At 53.0% G+C, this 26,191-nt stretch overlaps 1 protein-coding gene across 2 annotated transcripts in view; it reads right to left on the minus strand.

Annotated features, from left to right (window-relative positions):
- The window catches only part of ARRB1 (arrestin beta 1), a 78,177-nt gene that overhangs the window by 33,924 nt on the left and 18,062 nt on the right, over positions 1-26,191 (minus strand). The window contains exon 1 of one of the 2 annotated variants that reach the window (XM_033405742.2): positions 6,134-6,286. The exons of the other annotated variant lie outside the window; for it this stretch is intronic. Coding sequence (XP_033261633.1) covers positions 6,134-6,138 — 5 coding nt within the window. The 5' untranslated portion in view covers positions 6,139-6,286. Of the gene's footprint in view, positions 1-6,133; positions 6,287-26,191 lie in introns of those variants that run through there. 2 annotated transcript variants of the gene reach the window in all.

Genomic DNA, 26,191 nt, shown 5'->3' on the forward strand with positions numbered 1-26,191 from the left:
TGTCTCAAAGCCAGCATCAGAAAACTCATACAGGAGAGGAAGCCCATGAACGGGCTGCCTATGGGAAATCATTTAGCCAAACATGTCTTACTCAGCATCAGAAAACTCATCTTGTAGAGATTATCCACGAACGTAGATTCACTACCAGTGAACTGAGAGAGCACTGGCAACAATTCAATCCTTTGCGAGCATCAGAAAGTTCATGTTAGATAAAAATGCTATGAATACAGTGAATGTGGGGAGACCTTCAGATGTTAAGCTCAATCAACAACAGAAAACTCATCCAGGAGAGAAATCAGGGGCCAGTTACTACTCTAAGTGTGTCATAAATGTTAACTCATTTGTTCCTCCAACAACATATGAGGAGGTACGACTATCCCACTTTCGCAGATGAGGAAGCTGAGGCACAGAGAGTCTAAGTCATTTGCCCAAGGTCACACAGCTAGTAAGGTGCTCAGCTTCATATTGGAACCCAGGCAGTCTAGCTGCAGGGATGACACTTTTCACCACTCACAATACTACCTTATAGGTAGGATTGTGTGGTTCTGTCTGAGGGGGTCAGGAAAGGCTTCAAGGGAGGAAGTAGCAACGAGAGGGATCTTGAAGAACACACAGAGGTGCGGAAAAGGTGACAGCACTGCAGGTGGGGGCCTCACAACTGGGTCCACTGTGCATTTGAGAGACAGTAGGCAATCTGCAGTATTTCCCAAGTGCCTGGGAGGAGCACCAGGGAGGAGGACGGACCAGAGAAGGGTCCACATGCTTCCCTGATAGTCACGGAGCACTTCCATGCCCCAGGCCCTGGGCTAGGTATAAAGGGTCTCGAATGCCAGACTAAGGACCTCAGACCATATGCAGAAGGCAATGGGGAGCCATAGGCACTTAGGGGGAAGGAGAATGGCCAGGACTGTACCTTGGACACAGAGATGCTGTCACCCCATACCTTTCCCCCATCCCTGCGCCTGATAGCAGTCATAGCTCAGCTAGGTAGGGTGGGGACCTGCAAGGGGGCATTCACCCTCAGGTACACCCGCCCTACATTCTGACCCACTTTCCTGGGTGTGAGAACAGCCATCAGGGAGCCGGGAGGTGTGAGGAGCAGGTAGCTGTGGCAGCAAGGAGCTTTCTAGAGCCCTTATCACACCCTCCCTGGTAGCAGAGTTATTTGTGTGCAGGCTTGTCTGGTCTGCCAGAACTGAACCGCCCTCCCTGTGTCAGAACATTGCCTGCCTGTTTATCCACCATTAGTGCACCTGCTTCTCAGGACAGCCCAGGACAGGGGGAGGAGGCCAGAAGACAGGAGATGTCACCCCTGTTTCACAGATTTGGGGAGCATGAGGGATCACAGTGTAGCCTGCTTTATTTCCCAGACGGAGAAATCAATGGAAGAGAAGAATCTTGCACCCGGCCAAGAAACTAAGGCCCAGAGAGACTCTGGGGTGTGTCCAGTCACAGACTGGGAGGAGAGCCCCAGGCTTCTGGTGCTCCTGTCACTCCCCTGCTCAGAATCGTGCATGGCTTCCTTGGGCACAGGCCTGAGGGGTGAGGGGTGGGGGATGGGGGTCTGGCCAAGTCAAGCTCCCAGGCTCCAGACTTCTCACAGGCGTCTAGGCAGACAGCAATTGCTCCAGCCTCTTGTCCACATTCATGTGTTCACTTTTCTAGCCATGATCCATATATGTGAAGATTTCCAGGGGGTGCAGAGTGAGGGAGGAGGGGAGCCACCATGTGGCCACGGACAGAGGGGAGATTTTCTTAAAGGAGCCTGGCCCATTTTCTAGTAACCCACGAAACTGGAGATCTGAAATCGAAAGCTAATAATTTCACCAAGCAGGCTGGCAGCTGGATCCCAAAGAGCCCACAAACTGCACCTGAATGCTCTCCAGCCTTCTCGAGGGTTGAGAGGCAGGAAGGGAAGGGTGCTGGCAGAGGAAACAGTGCAGACGCTGAAGCACGCAGACCCCGCCTGAGTCCTGTGTGACCTTGAGTTTTGCTTCCTCTCTGAGGCATACTTTCCATCATCTGGAAAGTGGGGTTGATATCTACCCCATAGGTGAAGGCATATATAAAGCCTTGGTACCTAGTAGGGAATGATAAAGGGAAGCGGACATCATTGGGACTGTAATTATTATTGCTATTATCCTCATTCCCTGAGCCAACACTCTGCCTTCCCTCCAGCGCCCAGGGGAGAGTTCTTGCCCAGCTGTCCCTCAGGTGGGAGGGGATGGTTATATTAACTCCACTGGAGACAAACAAGTTTTTTTAGCTGTCTCTCTCTCAGTCTTGGGTAGAAAACAGCAGTTTATGATATTCTCTTCCTAGTTTAGACCCTCACATTCCAGAAATCTCCAGGGACATGCCCTGTTATTCCCTCTTTCTGTAATAGCCTTTCTACCAGTTCTCCCACTGCAATCCTTCCCATCCTTCCTTCCCAATGTCACCTCATCCAAGAAGCCTTCCCTGACTGCTTCAGCTTAAAGTGTCCTTGCCCTGACCCCTTCCTCCTTCCCTCTCTCCAACCATCTTTGCTACTCCCCTCCTTGCTTTTCTTCCTTTTTTTCCCATCTCTGGGCCTGACACTGTTCTTACCTCCAGAAGATACAGGCCCCTGTGCCCTGTCACCAGGACACCTGCACTCTGGAGCAGGGAGAGAGAGAGATACTCCACAAATAAACAAAACCCTCCCTCAGAAGCCCAGCAGGAGGGTGGGATGAGCCATGTATGATGTGCCCAGCTCAGCTTCAGGCACACAATAGCCACCCACACATGCACTTCTCCCTTCCTCGCCTCTATTCTGCCCCATGTCCCCTCAGCATCCACACGAGCCTGCACATCTCTGCTCCCCAGTGGATGGCGTGGAGTGAAATACTGACAAGCTCCAGAGAGCAGGAACCCTGTCCTCCTTCAGTCATCTTCCTTGGTATATAGTGGGTGCTTAGTAAATATTTCGAAAGAATGAATAAATGCATAAACAAGGGCCAAACCCTGAGCCTGAAGATGGGGAAAAATAGGACTTGGGCCAAGAGACGATTCAGAGGCGGGCCGCCTGGCCGCCAGGATAAAACACGGGTGTGTGACGCGGCAGCCATGGTTTTCCCAGTGGGAAGACTTTATTTAAAGTTCTACTTGCGTGTGTGTGTGTGTGTGTGTGTGTGTGTGTGTGTGTGTGTGTGGTTTTTTTGTTTTTGCCAATTTGCACATATAAACTTTTAGGGATACAGAAGAACATATAATAAAATAAGATATTGATTCAGAAGTGTTACTTTTTTCTCCATTGTCACATTTCATGAAATATCAGAACAGATCAGTAGGGCAGTGCATCTCCAACTTTGCTTCAACCACTCTGGGGGCCAGTCAGGGGCTGAGAGCCCTCTGTGGTCAGGAGCTCTGTCCAGATTGAAAGGTATGGCCTAGGATAGTGGCTCTTTCTTGAGAAAGAATTTTGGGGAGAAAAACCCATGTCTTATATTTAGCTAGATACAGTGCCCATGATGGGCTGGAGCTGGCTTGTACAGGCTCATAGAGCCGACTGTCACACTTGTAGGAATGTTGTGAGCTAGTTGTTAAACACAGCCATTGCCAATGGCTCTCTACTGGGGGTGAAGTGGCTGTCTCAGCCCCCTGGGGGACATTTGGCAATGTTTAGAGACATCTGGGTGATCACGACTTGGGGGAGGGGTGCTACTGGCATCTAGTGGGCGGAGGTCACGGGTGCTGCCTGCACAATGTGTAGGCCGGCCCCTTCCCTGCTCCCAACAAAAAACCTCGAGCCCAAATGTTAACAGTGCTGATGGTGAGAAATCCTGATCCAAAATTACAATTAAATAAATTATATTAAAAACAAAGGGAGGGGGACTTCTCTGGTGGCACAGCGGTTAAGAATCCGCCTGCCAATGCAGGGGACACAGGTTCGAGCCCTGGTCCAGGAAGATCCCACATGCCACGGAGCAACTAAACCCATGTGCCGCAACTACTGAGGCTGTGCTCTAGAGCCTGCGAGCCACAACTACTGAGCCCTCGTGCCACAACTACTGAAGCCCACACGCCTAGAGCTTGTGCTCCGCAACAAGAGAAGCCACCGCAATAAAGAGTAGCCACCACTCTCCGCAACTAGAGGAAGCCCTCATGCAGCAAAAAAGACCCAACGTAGCCAAAAATAAATAAATAAATAAATAAATTTTTTAAAAAAGTAAAAAAAAACCAACAAAGGGAGGGCTTCCCTGGTGGCGCAGTGGTTAAAAATCCGCCTGACAATGCAGGGGACACGGGTTCGAGCCCTGGTCCAGGAAGATCCCACATGCTGCGGAGCAACTAAGCCCATGCACCACAACTACTGAGCCCACACTCTAGAGCCCACGAGCCACAACTACTCAGCCCTGCGCCACAACTACTGAAGCCCGTGTGCCTACAGCCCGTGCTCCACAACAAGAGAAGCCACCGCAATGAGAAGCCCGCGCACCACAATGAAGAGTAGCCCCCGCTCGCCACAACTAGAGAAAGCCCGTGCACAGCAACGAAGACCCAATGCAGTCAAAAATAAAATGAATAAATAAATTTATTTTAAAAAAACTATCAACACTCATTAAAAAAAGATAAAGGGAATAAATACTCAAAACTTATCACTTACTATTTTTTTACTAAATTTCTCTATAAAGATAGTGCCCTACTGTGCATCTCTTCCCAACTCCATGTTCAATGACATGACATTAGTAGGGTGAAATCCTTGGTGGAAGAATTTACACCACAGAAATCGGCAAATACTAAAACCCCACCCCCCCTTTTTTTCCTGGATAGCCAGCTGTTACCAGTGGACCATTGGATGTGACCCTAAATAGAGAAGGGAAATTCGGAAGCCTGGTGGATGCTTCTAAGTTTCCAGCCCAGGCAAATGGCTCAGCACCAGCCTGCTGTATGCAGTCACAAACTCTACACACCTCACACACACACACACACACACACACCATGCATACACACAGAGACACATACCCACAAACACCACACACACACAACACACACCACACATACCCTACACGCCCTACACATGTACCTACAGGCACACCACACACCACACATGTACAAAACACACCACATACCACACCACACACATCGTGCACACTTGCACCACACACATACCACGTATGCTTCACATCTCACACCACATATATACCACTTACACTTAGACACACCACATACACAGACCACACACACAAATACTAAGCACACTCCATGCGCACACCTGCATCACACACCCCACACACATCTCACCTACAACTCCCCCGACGTACACCATACACACACCACGTAAACACACGTGCTCCCACAGCAGCCCTCTAGCCAGCAGAAGACTAACTGAAATCATGAGAATAAGAGAATGCCAATCCGGGACTTCCCTGGCAGTCCGGTGGTTAAGATTCCGTGCTGCCACTGCAGGGGGCACGGGTTCAATCCCTGGTTGGGGAACTAAGATCCTGCATGCCACACGGTGCGGCCAAAACAAAAAGAGAATGCCAATCTGCCTGACGACCTTCTTTTGATGTCTGAGCACCGCTGCCATAATTTACTGTCTCCTCAACCCAAAGACCATCCTTCCCACACACCCCCACACCCAGCTTGCCACCCCCCAGGAGCACCATCCTGTGACCCCATCCCAGGCCCGTTCCTCTTAGCCACTGGAGCCCTGACTCAGTGGTCCCCCATCCCTGCCCTGTGCCCAGCTGTCTGTAGGCTCCAGAGCAGAGCCCGGTTGCCTGTGGCCTCCAGGGCCTGGCCTCCACCCCTTCCCAGGACCCATGACAAGCAGTTCCCTTGGTGACCCCACCCACCTGGCCCCTTTAACTGCCACCAGATGCTGGTAAGCCAAACCCCCATCTCCAGCCAGACCCTCTCTGACCCCATACTCACTAGCCTTGGGACATGTGTACTCGGATGTCCCCAGACTCCCCACACAAGTCCCAAACAGACTTCCTGTCTGCCCGCACCTGTTCCTCGCCTACACTCTCTGCTCCTGCCCACCCCAGAGGTCAGCACACAGGAAATGCTCCAGGCACATCTCATGGATAAAGGAATAAATTATGTAAGTCCTATAAAGAAAGGAAAAAACAAACTTCCTTATGAGGCAGATAGGAAGTCTTACCCCATTTTACAGATGAGAGCCCTGAGTCTCGGTGAAATTAAGGGACCAGCCCAGGAGCAGGAGCTGAGGCAAGGCGGGGCACTGTGTGGGAAGGAGGGAGGCCGTGGAAGACCCAGTGCTGGGGGCTGCAGGCAGCAGCAGTTAGGCCAGGGCAGGCCGTGCAGAATCAGCTCTCCCCAGCCCCAAGTCAGGGGGTTAGTTACAAACAAAAGGAAAAGGCGTTCCTGATACATGTCCTGTTTCCTCTCCTCCTCTGGGCTTCTCAGGCCTTGGAGGGCGGAGGTCTCTGGGCTGGCAGTAGTCGGCCTGTGCACGGACGGGCAGAAGGTGAGCGTCTCCAGGGGCCCTTTCCACTCCAGCAGTTTGGCCTGCGTGGAGACAGGCTCCCGAGTGACCCTCAAGTTACCCTTCCCAGCCTGGAGGAGCAACCCCTGATCCCCAGTGGGTACTCATCACAGCCAGGCGCCTCCTTCCATCAGACTGTTCCATTAAGGCATCTCGACTGGGAAGCCTTTCCTGTCACCCTTACTCGCTACAGGAGCCCCTCTAAAGCACCCCCTTCTTCCCTTCTGCCCTGCCCCACAGCAGCCTAGCCCTTACTCTGCCCAGCTCTCTGTGGCTATTGCCTGTAGACCAGAGCTCCCCATGAATCAGGCCAGGGAGGCAGGGAGCAAAGGCAGAGGCCACCAAATGGGGCTTCTTAAGTGAGAGAAGGAGATGAGCCTCCCCCATCAAACAGGGAGACAGGGGCCTTCCTGAGGGCAGAGGTCATATCTCCTCCATCAGATAAGAATTCCCTGAGGGAAGTGGCCATGACTCCTCCATCAGATAGGAGGCTGCTGCAGACAAAGTTCGTGCTTCCTTCCTCAGACAAGGAGCTACTAGAGGACAAGAGGGCTGTGTCCCCTCCATTGGATCGGAAGTCCCAGGAAACAGGAGCCACACCCCCCCTCCCTGCCCCCAACCAGCAGACCGGAGTCTCTCTCCTGGAGAACAGGACCATGGCCCCTCCATCAGACCACGAGCTCCCAGAGGGCAAATTCCTGTCTGCTGCCTCCTCAGCAGTTCCCAAAACAGACTTCAGTTCCGTCTGAGACTCGAAGGACTTCCCCCTGGGGCAGAACTAGGGGAAGTCTTGCCCACAACCTCCTTTGCACAAGGTCCCATGCCAACTTCCCATTCATGCCCACAACTGAACAGAAGCTGCTTTGCCACCCTTAAGACAGGCATGTGTCTGGGCAAAGGCCAGCAGCTGTCTATTTCAGCCAGGAATGTTGACCTCTTGAGAGAGAGCAATGGGGATGACTGGGAGATCCCTGACAAGAGGATGCCCAGGACAGGCCGTGCACCCAGCTCTGGCCTGGAAGTGACCAGGTGTGTGGGCTAGATGGGTCTCTGCTCCTGACTCTGTCACTAAATGGGCAAACCTCTTCCCCGTGTGGCCACTAACACTCCCCGCCCATCTCCAAGCTTTGTCAGCACCCACTGCTGGTTAAAGTGGCAGGAGGCAACAGGGAGGAGGGACGGCAGGGCCCTTCCCAGGTCCCACCTTGAGGACGTCACTGGCCTTCCCCAGGGGCCGCCCCTGAGCCTGGTTCAAGCTGCCTCCACGATAGTCTTCCTTATATGAGCCAGCTCCAGGGAGCTGCTATTAGTTAGCATTGATCCACAAAGTGCTTTGCCGACACTTTTTATGAGCTCAGCCTCCCCCGGGGCCCTGGGGGCTAGTCGCACGAGGCAGAAACCGTGCAGGAAGCCCAGGTCCCTGGACAGAGCCAGGGGGCAGCTGAGTCCCGAGATCAAGACCCAGACAAACCCAAGACCAGCACTCAGTAAATGTTACCTGAACGCATAGTCACTGAAAGGCAACCTGACCGGATTTGGTAACTAAATCTGGGTGTATTTTCTTATTAAGAAATAATAATAATTATTATTATTATAACTGATGTTTATTAAGTGTCAGGCACTATTCTAAACACTGTATTTAACTCATTTAATCCTCACAAGAACCCTGTAAGGTAGATACTCTTATATCGCCACTCTATATATGAGGAAACACAGAGAAATCAAGTAACTTGCTCAAAGACACAGAGTAGATATAAGAAACGTAAGCAGTTCAAACCAAATGCTTGATAAATTAGAAAGTAAAAATATAGTAACAACGCTTCTGGGTTTTAAAAGAATGAGATAGTGTTGAAAGATACAATTTATCCTAAGTGTGTTCCAAACCAAATACTTTCATTATTGGACATCCTGTGGTATAGTTCCAATGTAAAAGGTTCTCTGAAAGAGGAATATTACAAATGTACAATACGTGCTTGTCAGTCATCTCAAAATCATAGTTTTCTTCGGAAACTTTGAGTGGTTTTATTAAACTTTAGAAAACAAACCCCAAAAACCACAATAACAATTATTTTAAGATTTATCATTTATTTGTCACATGCTAAGTATTTGACCTACTCCTCCTGTCTAATCTTGAGAACAACTGAAGGGGAAAAAAGAGGCATTATTCCCTCGGGGGCTTTACTGAGCCCCCAGGCTGAGGGTACCTATCTCATACACCTCCTTGGCGGGCGTAATCCAGCGGGGGTTGGCCCCCCAGGATGGGAGCTGCTCCAGGGCAGGAAATGTGCTCCGGCTCAGACAAGGTGCAACATAAAGGAGTTAAGGGCTGGGGTGAGGCAGCCCTGCTGTTTCATCAGCCTGCACTTCAGCCCTCTAGAGTGTTAAGTGAGGCCCCGGCACACAGTCAGAACTCTGTAAGTGAAAATACTAACGGGCACCACCATCCCCACAAGAAACAGACTCGCTGGGTGGCCCTGGGCAGGTCCCCAATGAACAGGGTTCAGCTGGTTCACCAGCTCTCCGTGAGGGTCACGTCACCTCGTACGGGCCTGGGCCACTGAGAGGAGGTGATGGGTATGAGGAGTTCCTGGGAGGCCAGAGTGCTGGGCAGAGACCAAGGCCTGTTATCAGGACCAGGCTGAATTATCGAGCATTTTTAAGAAATGCATTTCCATTACTTCCAAAAACATACAGGCTTGCAGATGAGGCGAGCACAGTGAAGCCAGCCAAGTGCAGCTTTCAGTGAGACAGCCAGCAGGGAAGGGCATTCCAGGGCATCTCTGAACCGCTCCCCAGAGCACAGCCTGGGGCTTGGCAATCTACCTTCCACCTGCTCCTCACACGGATTTGGGGGCGGGGGTGGGGTGTGAGAAACCTGCCGGGAGGCACAGCGCTGGGCCTTAGCTACCAAACCGTCTGAAGTGACAACTCAGTACCGGCTCCACCTGCCGCAACCTAGACGCTCAGGCCATCTTTCCTCGAACCTCAGGGAGACCATGCAAACGGTGAAGGAAACGGAAAAGAGCAACTGGGAACGGGGTCCAGATCTCTACCCTGGCACTGAACGGCTACTCACCTCGCCTGTCCTCACCTGGAGAGTGGGATCACATGACCACCTCCAGGCTGTGGAGGGGAATGAATGGGCTGATGTCTGCCTAGGCCTGGAACATAATCCAAGTTCAATATACGGTAGGATTAGGGCACTGAGAGGCACCGCAAGTGCCAGGATGAACAGGGCTATACAGGACTCTGGAGAGATGCGGGAGACCAATAATCACAGGTGAGAACACACAGCGAGGAGCGGGAGGCCAAGTCCCCCAACGTTTACGTGGCCGTCTCTGTGTATCTAGCGGGCCGGAGGCACTGGGATGTGGGCCTCCTGGGGGTCCCTGGAGGGTGGTGGATGAGTTTATTGGATACACTCTCCAGGGCCTAGACAGCCTCTCCCGAAACACTCTCCCTGTCCCCTGGCTCAGGTTTCACCCTCATCAGGAAACCTCATTACCAACGTGTCCCCCTTGGTGTCCTGATTACGCGCAGGAGGTCCCGGGCAGCGGGCATGAGCATTTGCATCACGGAAAGTGAAGGGTTCCTGTACGTGGATGACTGCCCACCTGCTTTGAGTGCGGTCTCTGAATCTGACTGAGTCCATCATGGGGGTCTGCTCGGTTCTAAGGGCTGGACTGCCAAGTGGGGACCTTGCCCAGGCCAGGAGGCCAGCTCCCCCGGGGCCTTTATCATCCTGCCTCTGTTCTACCACAACCACTGGGACCTTGAGAAGCAGAGGGGTCTGAGGTGAATGCACTGCCCACATATGGCTGGGGAGGCAGATGCACAGACCAACCACTATCCTGCAAAAGACACCGAGAGAGGGTTATAAAGAGGATAACTCGGGGGCGGGAGCAGCTCCATTCTTCCCAGATGGACAACGGGCTGCTGAGGAAGTGACACAGAGCAGGTGACATCTGAGCTGGGACTTGAAGGGCGATTAAGTTTGCCAGGTAGTCAAGGTGCAGAAGAGAGAACATCAAAGTGACATGCATAAGCATGGACTCACACATCCTTATATAGCAGAGTATACGCTGCAAAGTCACTCTCTCACTTGATTCTCTCAAATCCGGTAATGGTGTTATTACCTATTACCTCCCCCCTCCCTCCCCCCGCAACACACGCAAATAAGAAGAGTGGGGTACAGTGAAGGCAGATGATGGGCCAAAGGGCATATGGTGACTGATTTCTGGGCGGGCCATGTATGCTGGCTGAGACGACTCTCTTCTCACGGACGGGACGGTATTCCTCTCTGGCAGCAAAACCTCTCACTTCTAGCCCCTGCTGGCCTATGACACCCTCCTCCCATCCCCAGCATGCATACACACTCCTCCAGACCCCAGGGCCTCTCAGGAGGGACAGAGGGACAGAGCCGCACGGCCGGGGCTGGGCTGAGGAGGCCAAGGAAGAGCTGACCCTTCTCCAAGGCCCAGCTTAGAGGCCTGGCCTCACCCTCTCCCACTCATCCTGAGCACTGATAACCTCCACCTCTCCCACTGTAAATCTCTCCTGGCCTCTCCTCTCCCCGCCTCTCGCCTCTTGAAGCAGCTGCCGCCAGCCTCTCCCTCTCCTCCCTCCACCCCTCGCCCTCCCCAGGGAGCAGTGAGCTCAGCCTTTCCCATCAGCCGTCCCTGGGAATGATGGGAAATGCTCAGCTGGCCAGGAACTAACAGGAGGCCTACCCCCAAGAGGGAGGAGGAGAAGGGGGGCTTTTCCGAGGGCCGCTGGGGGCATCCTGGGCTCAATTCTGCTGCTTCCTATGAATTCCGTGCTAAGGGCATGGTCTGCCTGACCATATGACACGCTCTAGATAAGGTGGGATCCAAATGCTAGAGCTAGAATAGGCCTCTTTTTATGGATGGGGAGACAAAGGCCCAGAGAGAGGACAAAAAGAAAATGTGCCGAGGGACTGACTGCCACGTCCCTTTCACGTTTCTTGTCTCATTTAATCCTCACAACCACCCTGCAAGGAGTGTGTGACAGGCTGAATCACGACCCCCTGAGATGCTCACATCCTAATCCCTGGAATGGTGAATCTGTTATCTTACGTGGTAAAAGGAACTTTGCAGATGCAATGTTAGTTAAGGATCTGGAGATGGGGAGATAACCCTGCATTATCTGGGTGGACCCAGTGCAATCACGAAGGTCCTTATAAGCAGGAGGCAGGAGGGTCAGAGAGAGAAAAGGCAATGTGAGGATGACGGAAGCACTGAGAGAGAAATTGGAAGATGCTGTGCTGACGGCCTTAAGATGGAGGATGGGGCCAGGAGCCAAGAAATGCAGGCAACTTCCAGAAGCTAGAAAACGCAAAGGAATGGATTCTCCCTTAGAGCCTCCAGAAGGAATGCAGCCCTGCCAACCTGTGTTAGGACTCTGAGATCCAGAACTATAAGAGAATTTATTGTGTGTTGTATTTGGCCACTAAATTTGTGGTAATTTGTTACAGGAGCAATAGGAGACTAATAAAGTAGGTATTCCCATTCCCATTTTGCAGATGAGGAAAGTGAGGCTCCGAGAAGGCACGTGATGTTCTCAGGTTCTGCACACTCCCCTCCACACCACACTGGCTTACTGGGAATCTCCACGAGCTCTTAAGGCTGGGAGCCCCTTGGCCAGAGCTTCAAGGCTGGGGGAGAGTCTGAGGGGGAGGAAGAGGTCTGCTGCTTGTAGGACTGAGGTCGAGGACAGAGAAGGGATCTGGGGAAGGTAAAGTCCTGCTTGAAAGGGGCTGTATTGTAGCTGGGGGCTTCTGGAGCCAGTGGCTGAGTCCTACTCTGCCCCAAACTGGGAAGCAGGGATGCATGTGACACAGAGAAAGGGCACTGGCTGTACAGCTGGGCTCAGGGGGCTGAGTGTTTTCAGGATTAACGGAGATGAGGGCTTCCCTGGTGGCGCAGTAGTTCAGAGTCTGCCTGCCGATGCAGGGGACACAGGTTCATGCCCCGGTCCGGGAAGATCCCACATGCCGCGGAGCGGCTGGGCCCGTAAGCCATGGCCGCTGAGCCTGCACATCCGGAGCCTGTGCTCCGCAACGGGAGAGGCCACAACAGTGAGAGGCCCGCGTATCGCAAAAAAAAAAAAAAAAAAAAGGATTAACGGAGATGAGATGAAATCCCCCCATTCTCTCTCTCTGATCCTGATAAAATCCCTGGGAGGAAGGCTCCTTATCCTTCTTCCTGCATTACTGGTGCGAAAAATGAGGTCCCAGGCGTTAGTGACTGGCCCAAGTTCTCACAGCTGGTAAGAGTGGAATCTGGGTATTCCTAATGATCGATATAATGAAAAGCATCAAACCATAATGAATGGCTTTGAATGCTACGTGCCTGACACTGTGTTAACTGTCGCTGGCATTTTCTCAGTCATTCTAGACAGACCTGATCAAGTCCTTTCTCTGCCTCAAGCTCTATAACTGCTGCCCACAAGCCCTTCGCAATCTGGGTCCTACTCACCCCTCCAACCTCCCCTCCACCACAGTCTCCTGCACCTCCATATCTTCCAGCCACACTGACCTTGGTCAGTTCCCTGGAGCCATCAAACTCTTTCCCACTTTGGAATCTCCCACAGGGTTCTGCCCCCACTGGCCCCCACACCAGCCCCAGGCCACTTGTGGTGCAGAAACCACGGGTCCTGGCCATTCCTGCTCCTACTTGGGGGTTAAGAGAGAGGGAGCAGGGTCAGGGGTCAGCCCTAGATGGCAGGCCTGGGAGGCTGGAGCTGAGAGGGCCTGGGTAAGCTGGTCATTTTCTACACAGTAAAGACAACAGCAGCCTGGAGGTGTGGTGGCAGAACTCCCCAGGGGACGGGCCCTCCCAGATGCGCAGACCCTAGGACACTGGAGCTGAAGGGGCCTTGAAGAATGTCGGGTCCCACCCCTCAGGGCACACATGGTGATACTGAGGCCCAGAAAGGTCTGGACTTGCCCCCGGCTCCACAGTGTGTCACTATGGGAGCCAATTTGGGGTAGTAGGTAAGGCTTTGGGGTCTGCCACTCACTAGCTGGGTGACCTTGGGTAAGGGGAGAGTTGTTCCGATCCTTACCTCTAAAATGGGAATAATAGTGCCTTTCTCCAGGAATGCATGAGAAGCACCCGGTACAGTGAGGCCTGCGATAAATGAAAGTTGTTCTCACCATTCAGAGAGCAGCGGCTGGACTCAGGACGCCCATGGGGGAGTTCACCCCCTCTCTGTGACATAGCTGGTGGGTTTAATTTAACCTGGGGAAGCACCCGGAGAGGTGAGCACTCAGCTGTCGCCAAAGCCACTGCTTCTGGGCCCCCAAGCTGGTCAGTCCTTGATCATCTCTAGGAAAGGGCTTGTCGGCCTCATTTGCCTTACAATTAAAGAAAGGATTTCCCCAAGGGAACTAGCCTGGGCTAGAGGGACTCCTGATCAAAACCTGGGCTCCCACTTCCACATCAACAGAGGGAAACAGGAATCCACCCTTAGCACGGAGCACTTCCTGCAGATGGCACTGTGCTGGGGCTTCCGTGCACTCATCTCACTTGAACGTCACCACCGCCCACCCAGAGGGGATTAGGAGGCCCATTTATTGAAGGTTTCCAGAGGGTGAAGAACTTGCCTGTGGCACCAGCTGACAAAGCCATGTTCCTATCTGCTCCAGAAGGCCTCTGGGCAAGGGTCCGTTCCTATTCCAAATTATTGCGGTCTAAAGACTTTTTGAAGGGAAGGAACCCAGACTGGACACTAAGGCCCCAACGCAGCCTCCTGACCCGCCTGTGGCCACCGTGACCCATTTCCTCCCTCCAGGCCCTCTCACCTCACCTCACCTCAGCCTTCCCAGAGGTCTGTTATTAATAACTATGAAGGGACTTCCCTGGTGGTGCAGTGGTTAAGAAGCTTCCAATGCAGGGGTCACAGGTTCGAGCCCTGGTCTGGGAAGATCCCACATGCTGCGGAGCAACTAAGCCCGTGCGCCACAACTACTGAGCCTGTGCTCTAGAGCCCGCGTGCCACAACTACTGAGCCCACATGCCTAGAGCCCGTGCTCTGCCACAAGAGAAGCCACCACAATGAGAAGCCCGCGCACAGCAACGAAGAGTAGCCCCTGCTCACCGCAACTAGAGAAAGCCCGCACACAACAACAAAGACCCAACACAGCCAAAAATAAAATAAATAAATAAAATAAATAAATTTATTAAAAAATAAATAACTATGAAAATACCACCCGTAATGCTGTTGCCTCCATCTGGACAATGCTGTCCAGCCCCACACCAAGTTCACATCGTCAGAAAGCCTTTGGTGACCCCCAACTAGGGCAGATCCCTCCATTAGGCACCGGCAGAGCGCTTCTTACAGTGTGCCTCTCTTGCCATCTGTGTCCCTGTTCCAGACCAGAAGCCCCATTAAGCCAAGGGCAGTGTCTGTTTGCTGCCATGGCATCCCCAGAGGTGTGCCCAGTGCTGGCACACGGCCTCTGGAAGCCTGGGCCAGGCCCCGCTCCAGCTACTGAACCCACTCATCACATTTAATCTTCAGGATCCCTCTAGGAGGTGGGGATTACCACCCCCCTACACAGATGAGGACAGTGAGACTCAAGGAGAAGGCAACTTCCCCAGGGATACCCAGCTAACCAGGAACACGCTGGGATCAGCACCCAGGACCAGCTATAATAATCTGTGCACCCAAGTGCAAAGTGAAAACGTGGGGCCCCTTGTTCAGATTTCAAGACAGAGACAGACGCACATTAAACCAGATCCTTCTGAACTTGGGGCCCTGAGTGACTGCACAGGTTACGAACCCCTGAAGCCAGCCCCCTGGGCACCCATGTGCTCTGACTCCAGGCCCAAAGCCAGGCTTCTCCCACTGAGAGGCCCTTGAGCATCGGTCCCCTCAGGCAGTGGTTTTCACACTTAAGCCTAGGTCAGAATCACCTGGGAGCCACCCCCAGAATTCCCACTCAGTAGGTGAGAGGTGGGCCTGGGAATTTGCATTTCTAACTGCTGCATTTCTATGCTGACACTGGTGCTGTGGGCTGAGACACACAACCACTGCCCTAAGGAATGCGTATTTAACAGGGGCATTCTGAATCCAGGGCCTCCAGGAAGGAGAGATTTCAGGTGGGCTATCAGGGCTGAGGGTGCCCAGCATTCTTCAGGCCTCAGTCCAAAAGGCCAGCTCTGCTAAGAAGGAAAGGAGGGTGGGGGAGGCCAGGGAGAAAGAGCAAGGAGGAAAAAGGACAACTTTACAAGTTACCTTGTTCATTTTTGTAACAATCTTGAGAGGTAGCTTCTATTATCTTTACTGTAAAGGAAAACATAGCATAAAGAAATCAATGATTTGCCCAGGATCACAGCCAGGAAATTACGGAGACCACAACTGAACCTGGTTCTATCTTACGTGTTGTCACAAAGACTGCTTCAACTAGCTGGCCCTGATAGGTTCTAATCCCACGACCTGCTCGGCCCAGGGGAGCAGAGCCATAGCCTTGGGTTGGATTCACATAGTCCCAAACCCTGACAAGCTCTGACAAGCCTTGGCAAACCTCCAGGGCCCTCCCCACACCGCCTGCTTGCCCTCCAAGGCCAGGCCTGCAGCACAAAGATCTGGGACCCAACTGAAGGGGCTAACTGCTGGCATCATTCCAGCAGGCCAGGGTGCCCACCCCCAGACTGGAGGTTCCTCCCATATCCTGGCCCTTCTCTACAGCCTCCCCTCCAGCCACTTACTCACACATACCCTAAGCCCCAGATCACACACCATCTGTTTCAGGCTTTGCACAGGCTGTTCCTCCTTCCTGGAATGCCCTTCCTACCCTGCCTATTTGTCCAACTCTTTTCCATCCTTCAAAACCCCAGGTCAGCTCTACCTCCTCTGCAAAGTCCTCCCTCAGCACCTTGTCTGTCCTCACTGCTCCATCATGCCAACCTCTGCTTCCCTAGCTGCTCTCCAACCATTCATTCTACAAATATTTACTGAGCATCTGCCCTGCTGCAGGCACAGAGCAGGTGATGGGGAGGCAAAGCCCAGACCGAGCTCCATCAGGCCAGGGTATGGGTCTGCTTCACCCTACAAGCCTCTGCCAGGAGGGCAGACAGAGAGGGGGGCCAGGGAGGGTCCCCAGGAAGTGATGAGACCTCAGCTGGATATCTGAGAAGGTGGGGATGTGAGGAGTAGTAGTACAAATTCTACATTCCAGGGCCCTGCCAAGTTGTGGGGAGCATCCCCCCAATGCCTTTGGCAAAGCAACACAAAATTACTACCAAATGAACACAAGACACGCTATGTGTCTCTGTGCCAAGGGGCCGTGTTGGCTGTAGGCTCCCCAGGAAACCGAGGCCCAGAGGGGGAAAGGGATGAACCCCAAGCAGGAGGCAGCCCTGGAGTGGGCCCTTGGCCTCCTCTCCCAGGAGATTTAAACAGTGGAGGAAGGAGGAGGCAGTGTGCCCCTACCCTGAAGTACATGCCCTGTGGACCCCTCCTGTGGGTGGAAGGCATAAAGAGCGCACTCTGGAAAGCCACAGCCCGCAGAAGCCCCAGGCGGGAGAGGATGGCTGCTGTCTGCCCTGGGAGGGGAGAGGCTGGAGTGGAGCCAGGCTGGCAGAGGAAACATCTTGAGAGGCAGGAGGGAGGCAGGGAGGAGGAATGAGAAAGGAGGAAACAGCCAGACACGCAAACACCTCCGCCTCCTCTTTCCAACGAAAACAGAATCCCCAGCAGACTGAGACCTGTGGGGAAGGAGACAGGGAATGAAGCCGGGGCCTCAGAGGGGCGGGTGGCTGGGAAGGAGCCCAGGGCTGGAGCCTCTGGAAGCTGGGTAGCCCTGCCAGGCATGGGGGTGGTGGGGAGGCCCCATCCATCACTGGGGCCTGCCCAGCTCTGTCCCACGGGGCCCGAGGCTCAGGGAGGAAGGGGATGTGGACTCCATATGGTCACTCCTGCAGCTCCTCCAAGACCCACTCAGGTACCAACTCTTCCCTAAGCCGCTGGGCCCAACCTCTGGGCTGGGCTGGGCTCCATCACCAGAGTTAGCACAAACTCAGAAAACACTGCAGCAAAACTGATCGGATGGGGGAGTCCAGGCCTAGCCCTTAGAAAGCCCACAGGCCGGTGGGAAACCCAAGGAATTCAAAGGAGGCAGCACGGGCACTGAGGTGGCTCTGGACTCCCCGACAACCAGGGACTGGCAGGCACTTGGGGCCGGTCCACAAAGCCTTACGGGAGGCCTTTTCCTCTGATAGTGAAACAGGAGGGAAGGGGGCAGGTCACAACCTCTGAAAGAACGACATGGCCCAAGGACACTGATTAGAACCAAATGGGTCCAAGATGGCGGACAAGTCAACTTCCACTAGACCTTGAGCCTCAGGACACGCTCACTGTAACACATCAGCAAGCTAAATGACACACCCACAGGCGCCATGACAGTTCCAAGGCTGACCATAAAGATCAAAAAGTGGGCGGTGGCCCAATTCCTGGAAATCCCCGCCCCTCCCCCAAATAGCTGGAATACCCCTCCCACTCATTAGCCTATGCAATTACCCACCCCTATAAAAACTGACAACCCCATACCCTGGGGCTGCTCTCAGCTTCTGAGATGGCCCAGCTCTGTCTGTGGAGTGTGTTTCTCTCTAAATAAATCCACTTCTTACCTATCACTTTGTCTCTCACTGAATTCTTTCTGAGATGAGACATCAAGAACCTGACCTTCATTAAGTCCTGAAACCAGGTGTGTGATCTCAGTTGGAAGACTGTGGATTTTGGCCGGGTTCGAGTCCCAGCACGTGGTTTCGAGTCCCAATCTGAGGTGCACAGTTTCAACAGGACACGCTGCTGGGATAGGAGTCAGGATTGAGGAAGAGGGAGGCGTCTTCTCCTGGGGGCATCCCCACCCCCATTACACACACACACACACACACACACACACACACACACACACACACAGACACACACTCAGCTCCGGGGGCTGAGGGGCTTCCAGGGATCTGGGCTCTGGGACTTGGACAAATCCCTTGATGTCTCCTGGTTTCTTCACTCCCTCACCTGTACAGTGGGGTTCTCCTGTGCCCACCTTGCTCCCAGGGGAGGCATGACAGGAAGGACAGACCTCCAAGTAGGTGAGAACAGAGTCCTCTGGTATGACTTACGCACACAGGAGAGAATCTCACCGCCACTCCCATGCCCACCCTATCCCTGCCCCGCGGGCACCCTCTTTCCTCAGGCCTCCATCACGGTACAGAACCTGGGAGACAAGCTGCACTCAGGAGAGAAGGCAGCCAGCCCTGGCACCCAAAGGGGAGAGTGGCCCCAGAGCAGATCCACTTCCTGTCTGGGGGCCTTTTCTCTCCTTGCTCTCTCCCGACTGGAGGAAAAACCCCCTCCCCACACACATCCTTGCCAGCACTGCGATGACCTGTGTCTGAGCTTACCCTGATATGATTGGCTCTAAGCTGCCGCAATACAGGGGTCCTTCTTTCATTCATTTTTTTTATCACAGCGAACCAGTCTGCCTCAGATGAAACCTCCACTCACTAGAGGACACCAGTCAAGGGACTCTCCCTCCCTCAGCCTGTTTCCTCTTCTAAAAAGAGGGGACCACAATATAGTCTACCCCAAAGGATTGTTCTGAGGGGTAAATGTGCGTGGTGCTGGCCACCCAGGAATACATATTAGCTCTATAATAGTCAACAAATAGTTATCAAGTGCCTATCGTGTGTCAGATGCTGTTGGCCACCAGGGACACATGGCGACCAGAGCAGATCCATGCGATGGCCCCTGCCTGTCTGAAGTTTCCCTTCCAGCGGGGAAGACAACAGGGCCTTGCGTTGCCCAACTCTGGCGGGTGCATGGCACAGACCACAGTGCCCACTGGCACCACCATGTCCCCTGCACGCGTGCAACACAACAGCCCTGCGACAGTGAGCAAACAGTACACAGTGACTCTCAGGCTACAGGCTGTCAAGGGCAGTGCTCCCCGAGCACAGGATGGGTGACTGACCAGCCTGAGAAAGTCAAGGCTTCCCCAGGAAGTGACACCTGAGCTAGGAGCTGAAGAAGAGGTAGTAATGTGACTCTGAAGGGGGCTGGGATGGGGATGCTGCACTGAAGCAAAATGAAACAAAACCTGCAGTGGGAAGGCTCTGGGGGAGGAAGGTGCTGAGGGAGATGGTAGGCGAGGCCGGCAGGGGCCAGTCACCAGGCAGCCTTGGTCAGGAGTCGGATTTCACTGTCACTGTGATGAGACCTTACTGTCGCCATGATGAGATGGTGGCAGGGTTACAGTGGGGAATGGATGAGATGTAGCTGTACTTTATAGATATATGTATTTTTAATTCATTTATTTAATTTTTGGCTGCGTTGGGTCTTCGTTGCTGTGCGTGGGGTTTTCTCTAGTTGTGGTGAGCGGGGGCTGCTCTTTGTTGCGGTGCGCGGGCTTCTCATTGCAGTGGCTTCTCTTGTTGCGGAGCACGGGCTCTAGGTGCACGGGCTTCAGTAGTCGTGGCCCACAGGCTTAGTTGCTCCGTGGCATGTGGGATCTTCCCGGACGAGGGCTCGAACCCGTGTCCCCTGCATTGGCAGGCGGACCCTTCACCACTGTGCCACCAGGGAAGCCCTGTAACTGTACTTTAATACGATCACTTTGGCCGCTGGCTGGAGAATGGGTGGGCAGAGAGGCTACAGCGGACACAGGGAGACCAGTTAGGGGCAGGATGAACAACAAGGCTGCCTGGGGTTCAGATCCAGGATGTGCCATTTATTTGCTAGAAGAGAAATCATGATGGCACCCGCCTTCCTGGGTTGTTGTGAGGATTAGATGAGCAACGTCTTGTGTGTAAAGAGCCTGGGACGATACCGGGCCGTGGAGAGAGCGGTGTGCTCGGCTGATACCATTCACCCAGGTGAGAAATGAAGGCGGTCCAGGTTAGAGAGGCAGCCGTGAGAGAGAAAGAGAGGGACGAGTCCAGATGCCAGGGATAATACCACCAGGGCTTGTTGGAAGCACCCAGCTGCTGCAGCCCCATGCCAGCTGCAACCACAGGAGAGGCCCTGAGCCAGAACTGCCCAGCTGACCTCTTCCCACATTCCTGACCCATGGAACCGGGAGATAAGGAGATGAATGTTTGTTGTTTTGAGCTACTAAGTTATGGGTGATTGGTTACGCATCAAAAGGTAACCGGAACAGCTCATATTGAGAGTTACCTGGAGGGAAGCTCCTCTCCTCCACAGGGGAAGAAGGTGCCCCTGAGGGGCAAGAAAGGGGCGGGGGGAGGGGGCGGGGGGTGTGCGAGCCTGGGACCTCTGCGACCTCTGCGACCTCTGGGATTCTGCCCTCCAGAAGTGATCAGATGGCTTCAAAGCTAATCATTCCAGCATTATTTACAATAGCAAAAAACTGGAAATAATGTAAATGCCACATAAGGGGACGGTTCAATAAACTGCGAGCAGTCACACGAGGAACCCTTACGTGTCATTAACAAACACGGATACTAGGATAAGTTAATGACATGGGAAAAAGGCAGTTAACCAAATGTCATGAACAGTTTAAGCACAATTGTGTTTGAATACACAGGCACATGCGTGCACACACATCCACATCCACACAAAATAGCAAGGAGCGCAAAGACCAAAATAAATTTTTTTTCATTTTCTTTCTAAGTGATAAGATTATGGTTGACTGCTATCTTCTCCTATCCAAATGTGAAGGGTTTTGTGTTTTTAAAATAATTGTTGAACGATAAATGTCAGTTCTTTCAAATGTCCCCTCAGAACTTTGGTCACGCCCATCTCCAGGATGACAGCACTAGAATTCAGCCTGGCGAGGGTAAGGTTTGACACCTGCTTTGGCCACAGCTGGTGCCCCGATGCTAGAATGGTGTCTGGGGCAAGGCAGGTGCTCATCCAGCATGTGCTGAATGAGGGAATGAATGAAGGGCGCATATCAGATGCACTGCGTCCCTGTGAATACACGGCAACCTCCCTCATCGGTCCTCGTGCAGGGACCAGGTCCCGCCCCACTCTGTGTCCCCAGGGATCAGCACAAGGCCTGGCACAGAGCCAAGACCGATGAATGAATGAAGGGCTGAATAAATGAATATCTGGCAAAGAAACCTCTGTGTCTGTGAGAGCGAGATGCCTGTGTATGCGAGAAAGAAGGGGGATGTGAATATATCGGGGTTTTCTGAGAACCCGGAGGGCCTGGCCTGGCCTGACTCTGCCCCTCCCTGCCTCCTCAGGCCCTCCCTGTTCAGCTGCCCCTTTGGTCCCTCCTCCACCACCACTGGGGAGGAGTTCTGGAAGGTCTGACTCAAGCTACTCAAGACGTAGGTTTGTTTTTAAAAGGAGATGAGAGAGAGCAAGCTCCTTCCTGGAAGGACTTTTCTGCCCTTTCGCTCTGTGACAAGCATCTGGGAGGGAAGCCAGCAGGTGGAGACCGAGCTGGGATGGGGGTGGGGGTCGGGGGGTCGGGGGAGCAGGGCAGGGAGATGGGCAGGTGGCTGGAGTGTGACATGGGGAATGCAGGTGTTGGAGGGTGGGAGGAGCGTACAAGAGCTCAGCAAGACTTCGCTAGGGTGTGAATGGGAGTGAAAGTGGCCAGGTGATAGTTGTCACAGTGTGTGTGTGCTGGTTGTGTGCCGGTTGTCACAGTGAGACGGTGGGGCATATGACTGTGCAGAGGTGACAGATTGAGGATGGCAGTGGAAGAGGTGCTCACGTGGAGGGGGTTACAGAGTGGGCAGGGGCAGCAGCTAGAATCCGATTGTTTCAGTCTAGGAGAACTGCAGTCAGACTCAGCCTGAATGATTATGGGTCGGCGGGGAGACTGACGGGGGCCGGCCATGCTCGAAAGAGGGAAGAAGCCCAGTCCTTGAAGCCTGGAGCTCAGGCAGGATCCCCCCAACCCCTACTGTCCCAAATGCCAGCCCCCAAAAGACTGCTTACTTTCTTTTTTTTCCCCCCCGCTGTGTTGGGTCTTCGTTGCTGCGCACGGGCTTTCTCTAGTTGTGGCGAGCGGGGGCTACTCTTCTTTGCCGTGCGCAGGCTTCTCATTGTGGTGGCTTCTCTTGCTGCAGAGCACGGGCTCTAGGCACGCGGGCTTCAGTAGTTGTGGCTCGCAGGCTCTAGAGCGCAGGCTCAGTAGCTGTGGCTCGTGGGATCTAGAGCGTAGGCTCAGTAGTTGTGGCGCACAGACTTAGGTGCTCTGCGGCATGTGGGAACCTCCCGGGCCAGGGATCGAACCCGTGTGCCCTGCATTGGCAGGCGGATTCTTAACCACTGCGCCACCAGGGAAGCCCAACTGCCTACTCTTTATAAATTAAATCTCAGCAGATGTGACTCCTCAGGCCCATCCCAAACATAGGCTAGTGAGCTCTGTGGCTCAGAGGTCTGGAGGCCAGAAAAGCCTGAGAAGGACCCCAGGGCACAGCCAGCCTGCCCTCTCCCTTGACAGGTTGGGGAACTGAGACCCGGGCACGCCCTCCCTCCAAGCCCAAGGCACCAGCCCACAAACCCAGGGAGTTTTCAAAAGGAGGCCTGTCTGATCCCAGGGGAGACGGTGCCTGCTCAGGCAGCTCTGGAGAAGCAGGAGGTGATGACCAATTTTCATTAACAGCTGAAGCTGCAGGGGCAGCAAGGGGAGGGGGGTACCAGGATGTGAGGGAGCTCCTGAGAGCTGGCACTGACTCATGCTCACAGCTGTGTCCCCAGAATGCAGCCCGCGGCCTGGCTCAGCAGAGGTGCTCAGTAAATGAACAAATAAATAAAAATGTGAATGAGCGATAATAACAGTAGCTAACACTTACGCAGTACTTACTTTGTGCCAAGCACTATTCCAAGCCCTTTACAAATATTAACTCGCTTAATCCTCAAGAAAACTTTTAAGATTTCCATCACAAAAGATTTAGGTTTCCATAATAAAAACCTTTACTGTTCCCATTTTACAGATGGGGAAACTGAAACAAAGAGGGGTTGAATAACCTACCCAAGACCACACAGCTTTGCCCCCTAGGCATTATTGTTCTAGAACCCCTGGTCTTAACCAGGCTCCCAAAGTGCCACCCACTGGACACCTTTACCCTGTCAGAGCTGCTTGCTCCGCTCGTTCTTTCTCCAGTAGCCTCACCCCAACACCTGTATCTCATTTCCAGTACCTCCTCCTCATGATGCTGCCTTCTTTTATTAGCAATTAAAAAAATAATTTATTGAGGTGAAATTCACATAACATAAAATTTACCAGTTTAAAGTGAACAATTAGCATTTATTACATTCACAGTGTTGCGCAAAACCATGTCTTTCTAGATCCAAAACAGTTCCATCACTCCACAGTAAAATCCGTTCCTCGGGACTTCTCTGGTGGCGCAGTGGTTAAAGATCCGCCTGCCAATGCAGAGGACACAGGTTCGAGCCCTGGTCTGGGAAGATCCCACATGCCGCGGAGCAACTAAGCCTGTGCACCACAACTACTGAGCCTGCACTCTAGACCCCATGAGCCACAACTACTGAGCCCACGTGCCACAACTGCTGAAGCCTGCGTGCCTAAAGCCTGAGCTCCGCAACAAGAGAAACAACTGCAATGAGAAGCCTGCGCGCCACAACGAAGAGTGGCCCCCGCTGGATGCAACTAGAGAAAGCCCACGTGTAGCAATGAAGACCCAATGCAACCAAATAAATAAAATTTAAATTTAAAAAAATAATAAAATCCATCCTTCCTAAGCAGTTTCTTCTCCCGCCCTCCCCTCCCTTCCAGCCCCCAGCAACCACCAGTGTCAGCTTTCTGGGTCTATGGACATATCTATTCCGGACATTTCATATAAATGGAATCATACAATACACGACCTGTGTGTCTGGCTTCTTTCATGTAACACGATGTTCCTAAGGTTCATCCATGTCACAGCATGCGTCAGTACTTCATTCCTTTTTAGGATTGAATAATACTCCATGGTATAGACAGACCACAATTTGTTTACCCATGCATCCACTGATGGGCATTTGGGCCATTTGTTTCCACTTTTTGTCCATTGTGAAGAGTCACTTGCTGCCTTTTGATCCTCACCATGACCCTGTGGGTGAGGACTATTGTTCTGTCTCGGTTCCCAGAAGACATCACCATTCATGGTAGAGACAGTGACTTGGACTGAAGCCCCCTGCCTCCCAGACGAGAGTGTCCTTCCTATGTGTCCCATCAGCTAGTCACTCCTCCCCCCAGGTCACACTTTTCCCGGGCATCAGTTATCACACTTCAGGCTCTGGGCTGGGAGCTGGCAACACGGAGTGGACAGCTCAGGCTGAGCCCCAGTCTCCTGGGGCCTGAAACCAGAAGGCCTGAAGCCTCCAGCCTGAGCTCCTGCCTCACCCAGGTGTTCCAGGATCCAGGCACACCATGTCCAAAACACGTACCCTTTCCTCCCTGGTCTCAGCTTTTCTCTCTGCAAAGACGGAAGATGGCCCCCAGCAGAAGGCTCCAGAGATCTGCACAGTGGGACTGTGGAGGGGAGCAGGGACTGCCGGGCTGGAAGGGCCTTCAGAAAACTCACAGCCCCGCAGTGCGGCAGGGGCGGGGCATCAGGACAGCAGTGAGGGTTCCCCCTGCCAGTCATCTCCCTCTCAGACATAAATGCATTAGAAGAAGCACTTTGCCAGGGGCCCCCCTATGCCCTCCTGCTGCATAGCCTGGAGCCAAACCTTCTCTGAGCCTTTCTCAGCGCAAAGGCAGGGGCCCAAGGACCTAGAATTCCAGATGCTAGGCTGGGATGAGTAGGCTGACTGTAGAGGCCCCTTCCTTTTGAAGACTACTTTTCCATCAGAGCCATCTCTTTGTGTAAGATGAGATGGTTATGACCACTAGAGACCCAGAGAAAGCTGCCCCCTTCCTAGCCCTCCAGGAAACCTCTTTCAGCCAACGTTAGCCTGTAAATGGGACCATCCTGAGGGAGTTTCCAGCATTCAGTGTGGAGACAGTCTCAGCCCAGCCACTAACAGTCATCACTGTCTCCTCACTATCCCTTCACACAACAGGGGCCTGACACATACGTGATGAATGAATGAACGATCAAACGAACACTCCCTCGGTGATTTCCTAATGTCTGTCCTCTCTTTTCTAGTCTATTGTTCTACACAGCTGCCATGTGAACCCTAAGATCCTGCCACTCCTACAAGCTGTGTGTCCTTGGGCAAATTCCTTAATTTAGATGAGCCTCAATTTCCTCATATGCAAACAGGGACTCTACTGGCAGGGTACCAAGGAGGAGTAAAAGAGAAAGGATACGCCCAGCATCTCAGGGGCAAAGGAGGGGTCCAGGAAAAGATGCTGAAGCAAAGTTCTCTTTGGGCCCCCACCCCTCCCAGCCCTAATCCTCTAATCCTTCTCTGTTCCAAAGTCTGGAGGAAAGAGCCTAGCCCCTGGGCCAGCCCCTGGCTGGATGTAAATGTTTATGCCTGAGCCCAGCCTCCCAGGGACAAGTTATTTGCTCTGCTTGTAATTAATTGCAGAAGGCCCAGTTGGGTAATAAACTCTGCCGGGAAACATAAACACTTTGCACAGAGCTCCAAATCCATTGTGAGACCAGCAGAGAGGGTCTGCGAGGAATGGAATGTTCTCCCCAGTCTCCTCCCAGCCAGAGGCAGTGAGGTAACTGAAGGTCAGAACCAGAGGGACCCCTGAAGATCATTTAAAAAAACAGGAGCTGACATGATGGGCTGCTTACCTTGCTCCGG

The sequence above is a fragment of the Orcinus orca genome, chromosome 8 (assembly GCF_937001465.1).
Source record: "Orcinus orca chromosome 8, mOrcOrc1.1, whole genome shotgun sequence".
NCBI classification, from domain to species: domain Eukaryota; kingdom Metazoa; phylum Chordata; class Mammalia; order Artiodactyla; family Delphinidae; genus Orcinus; species Orcinus orca.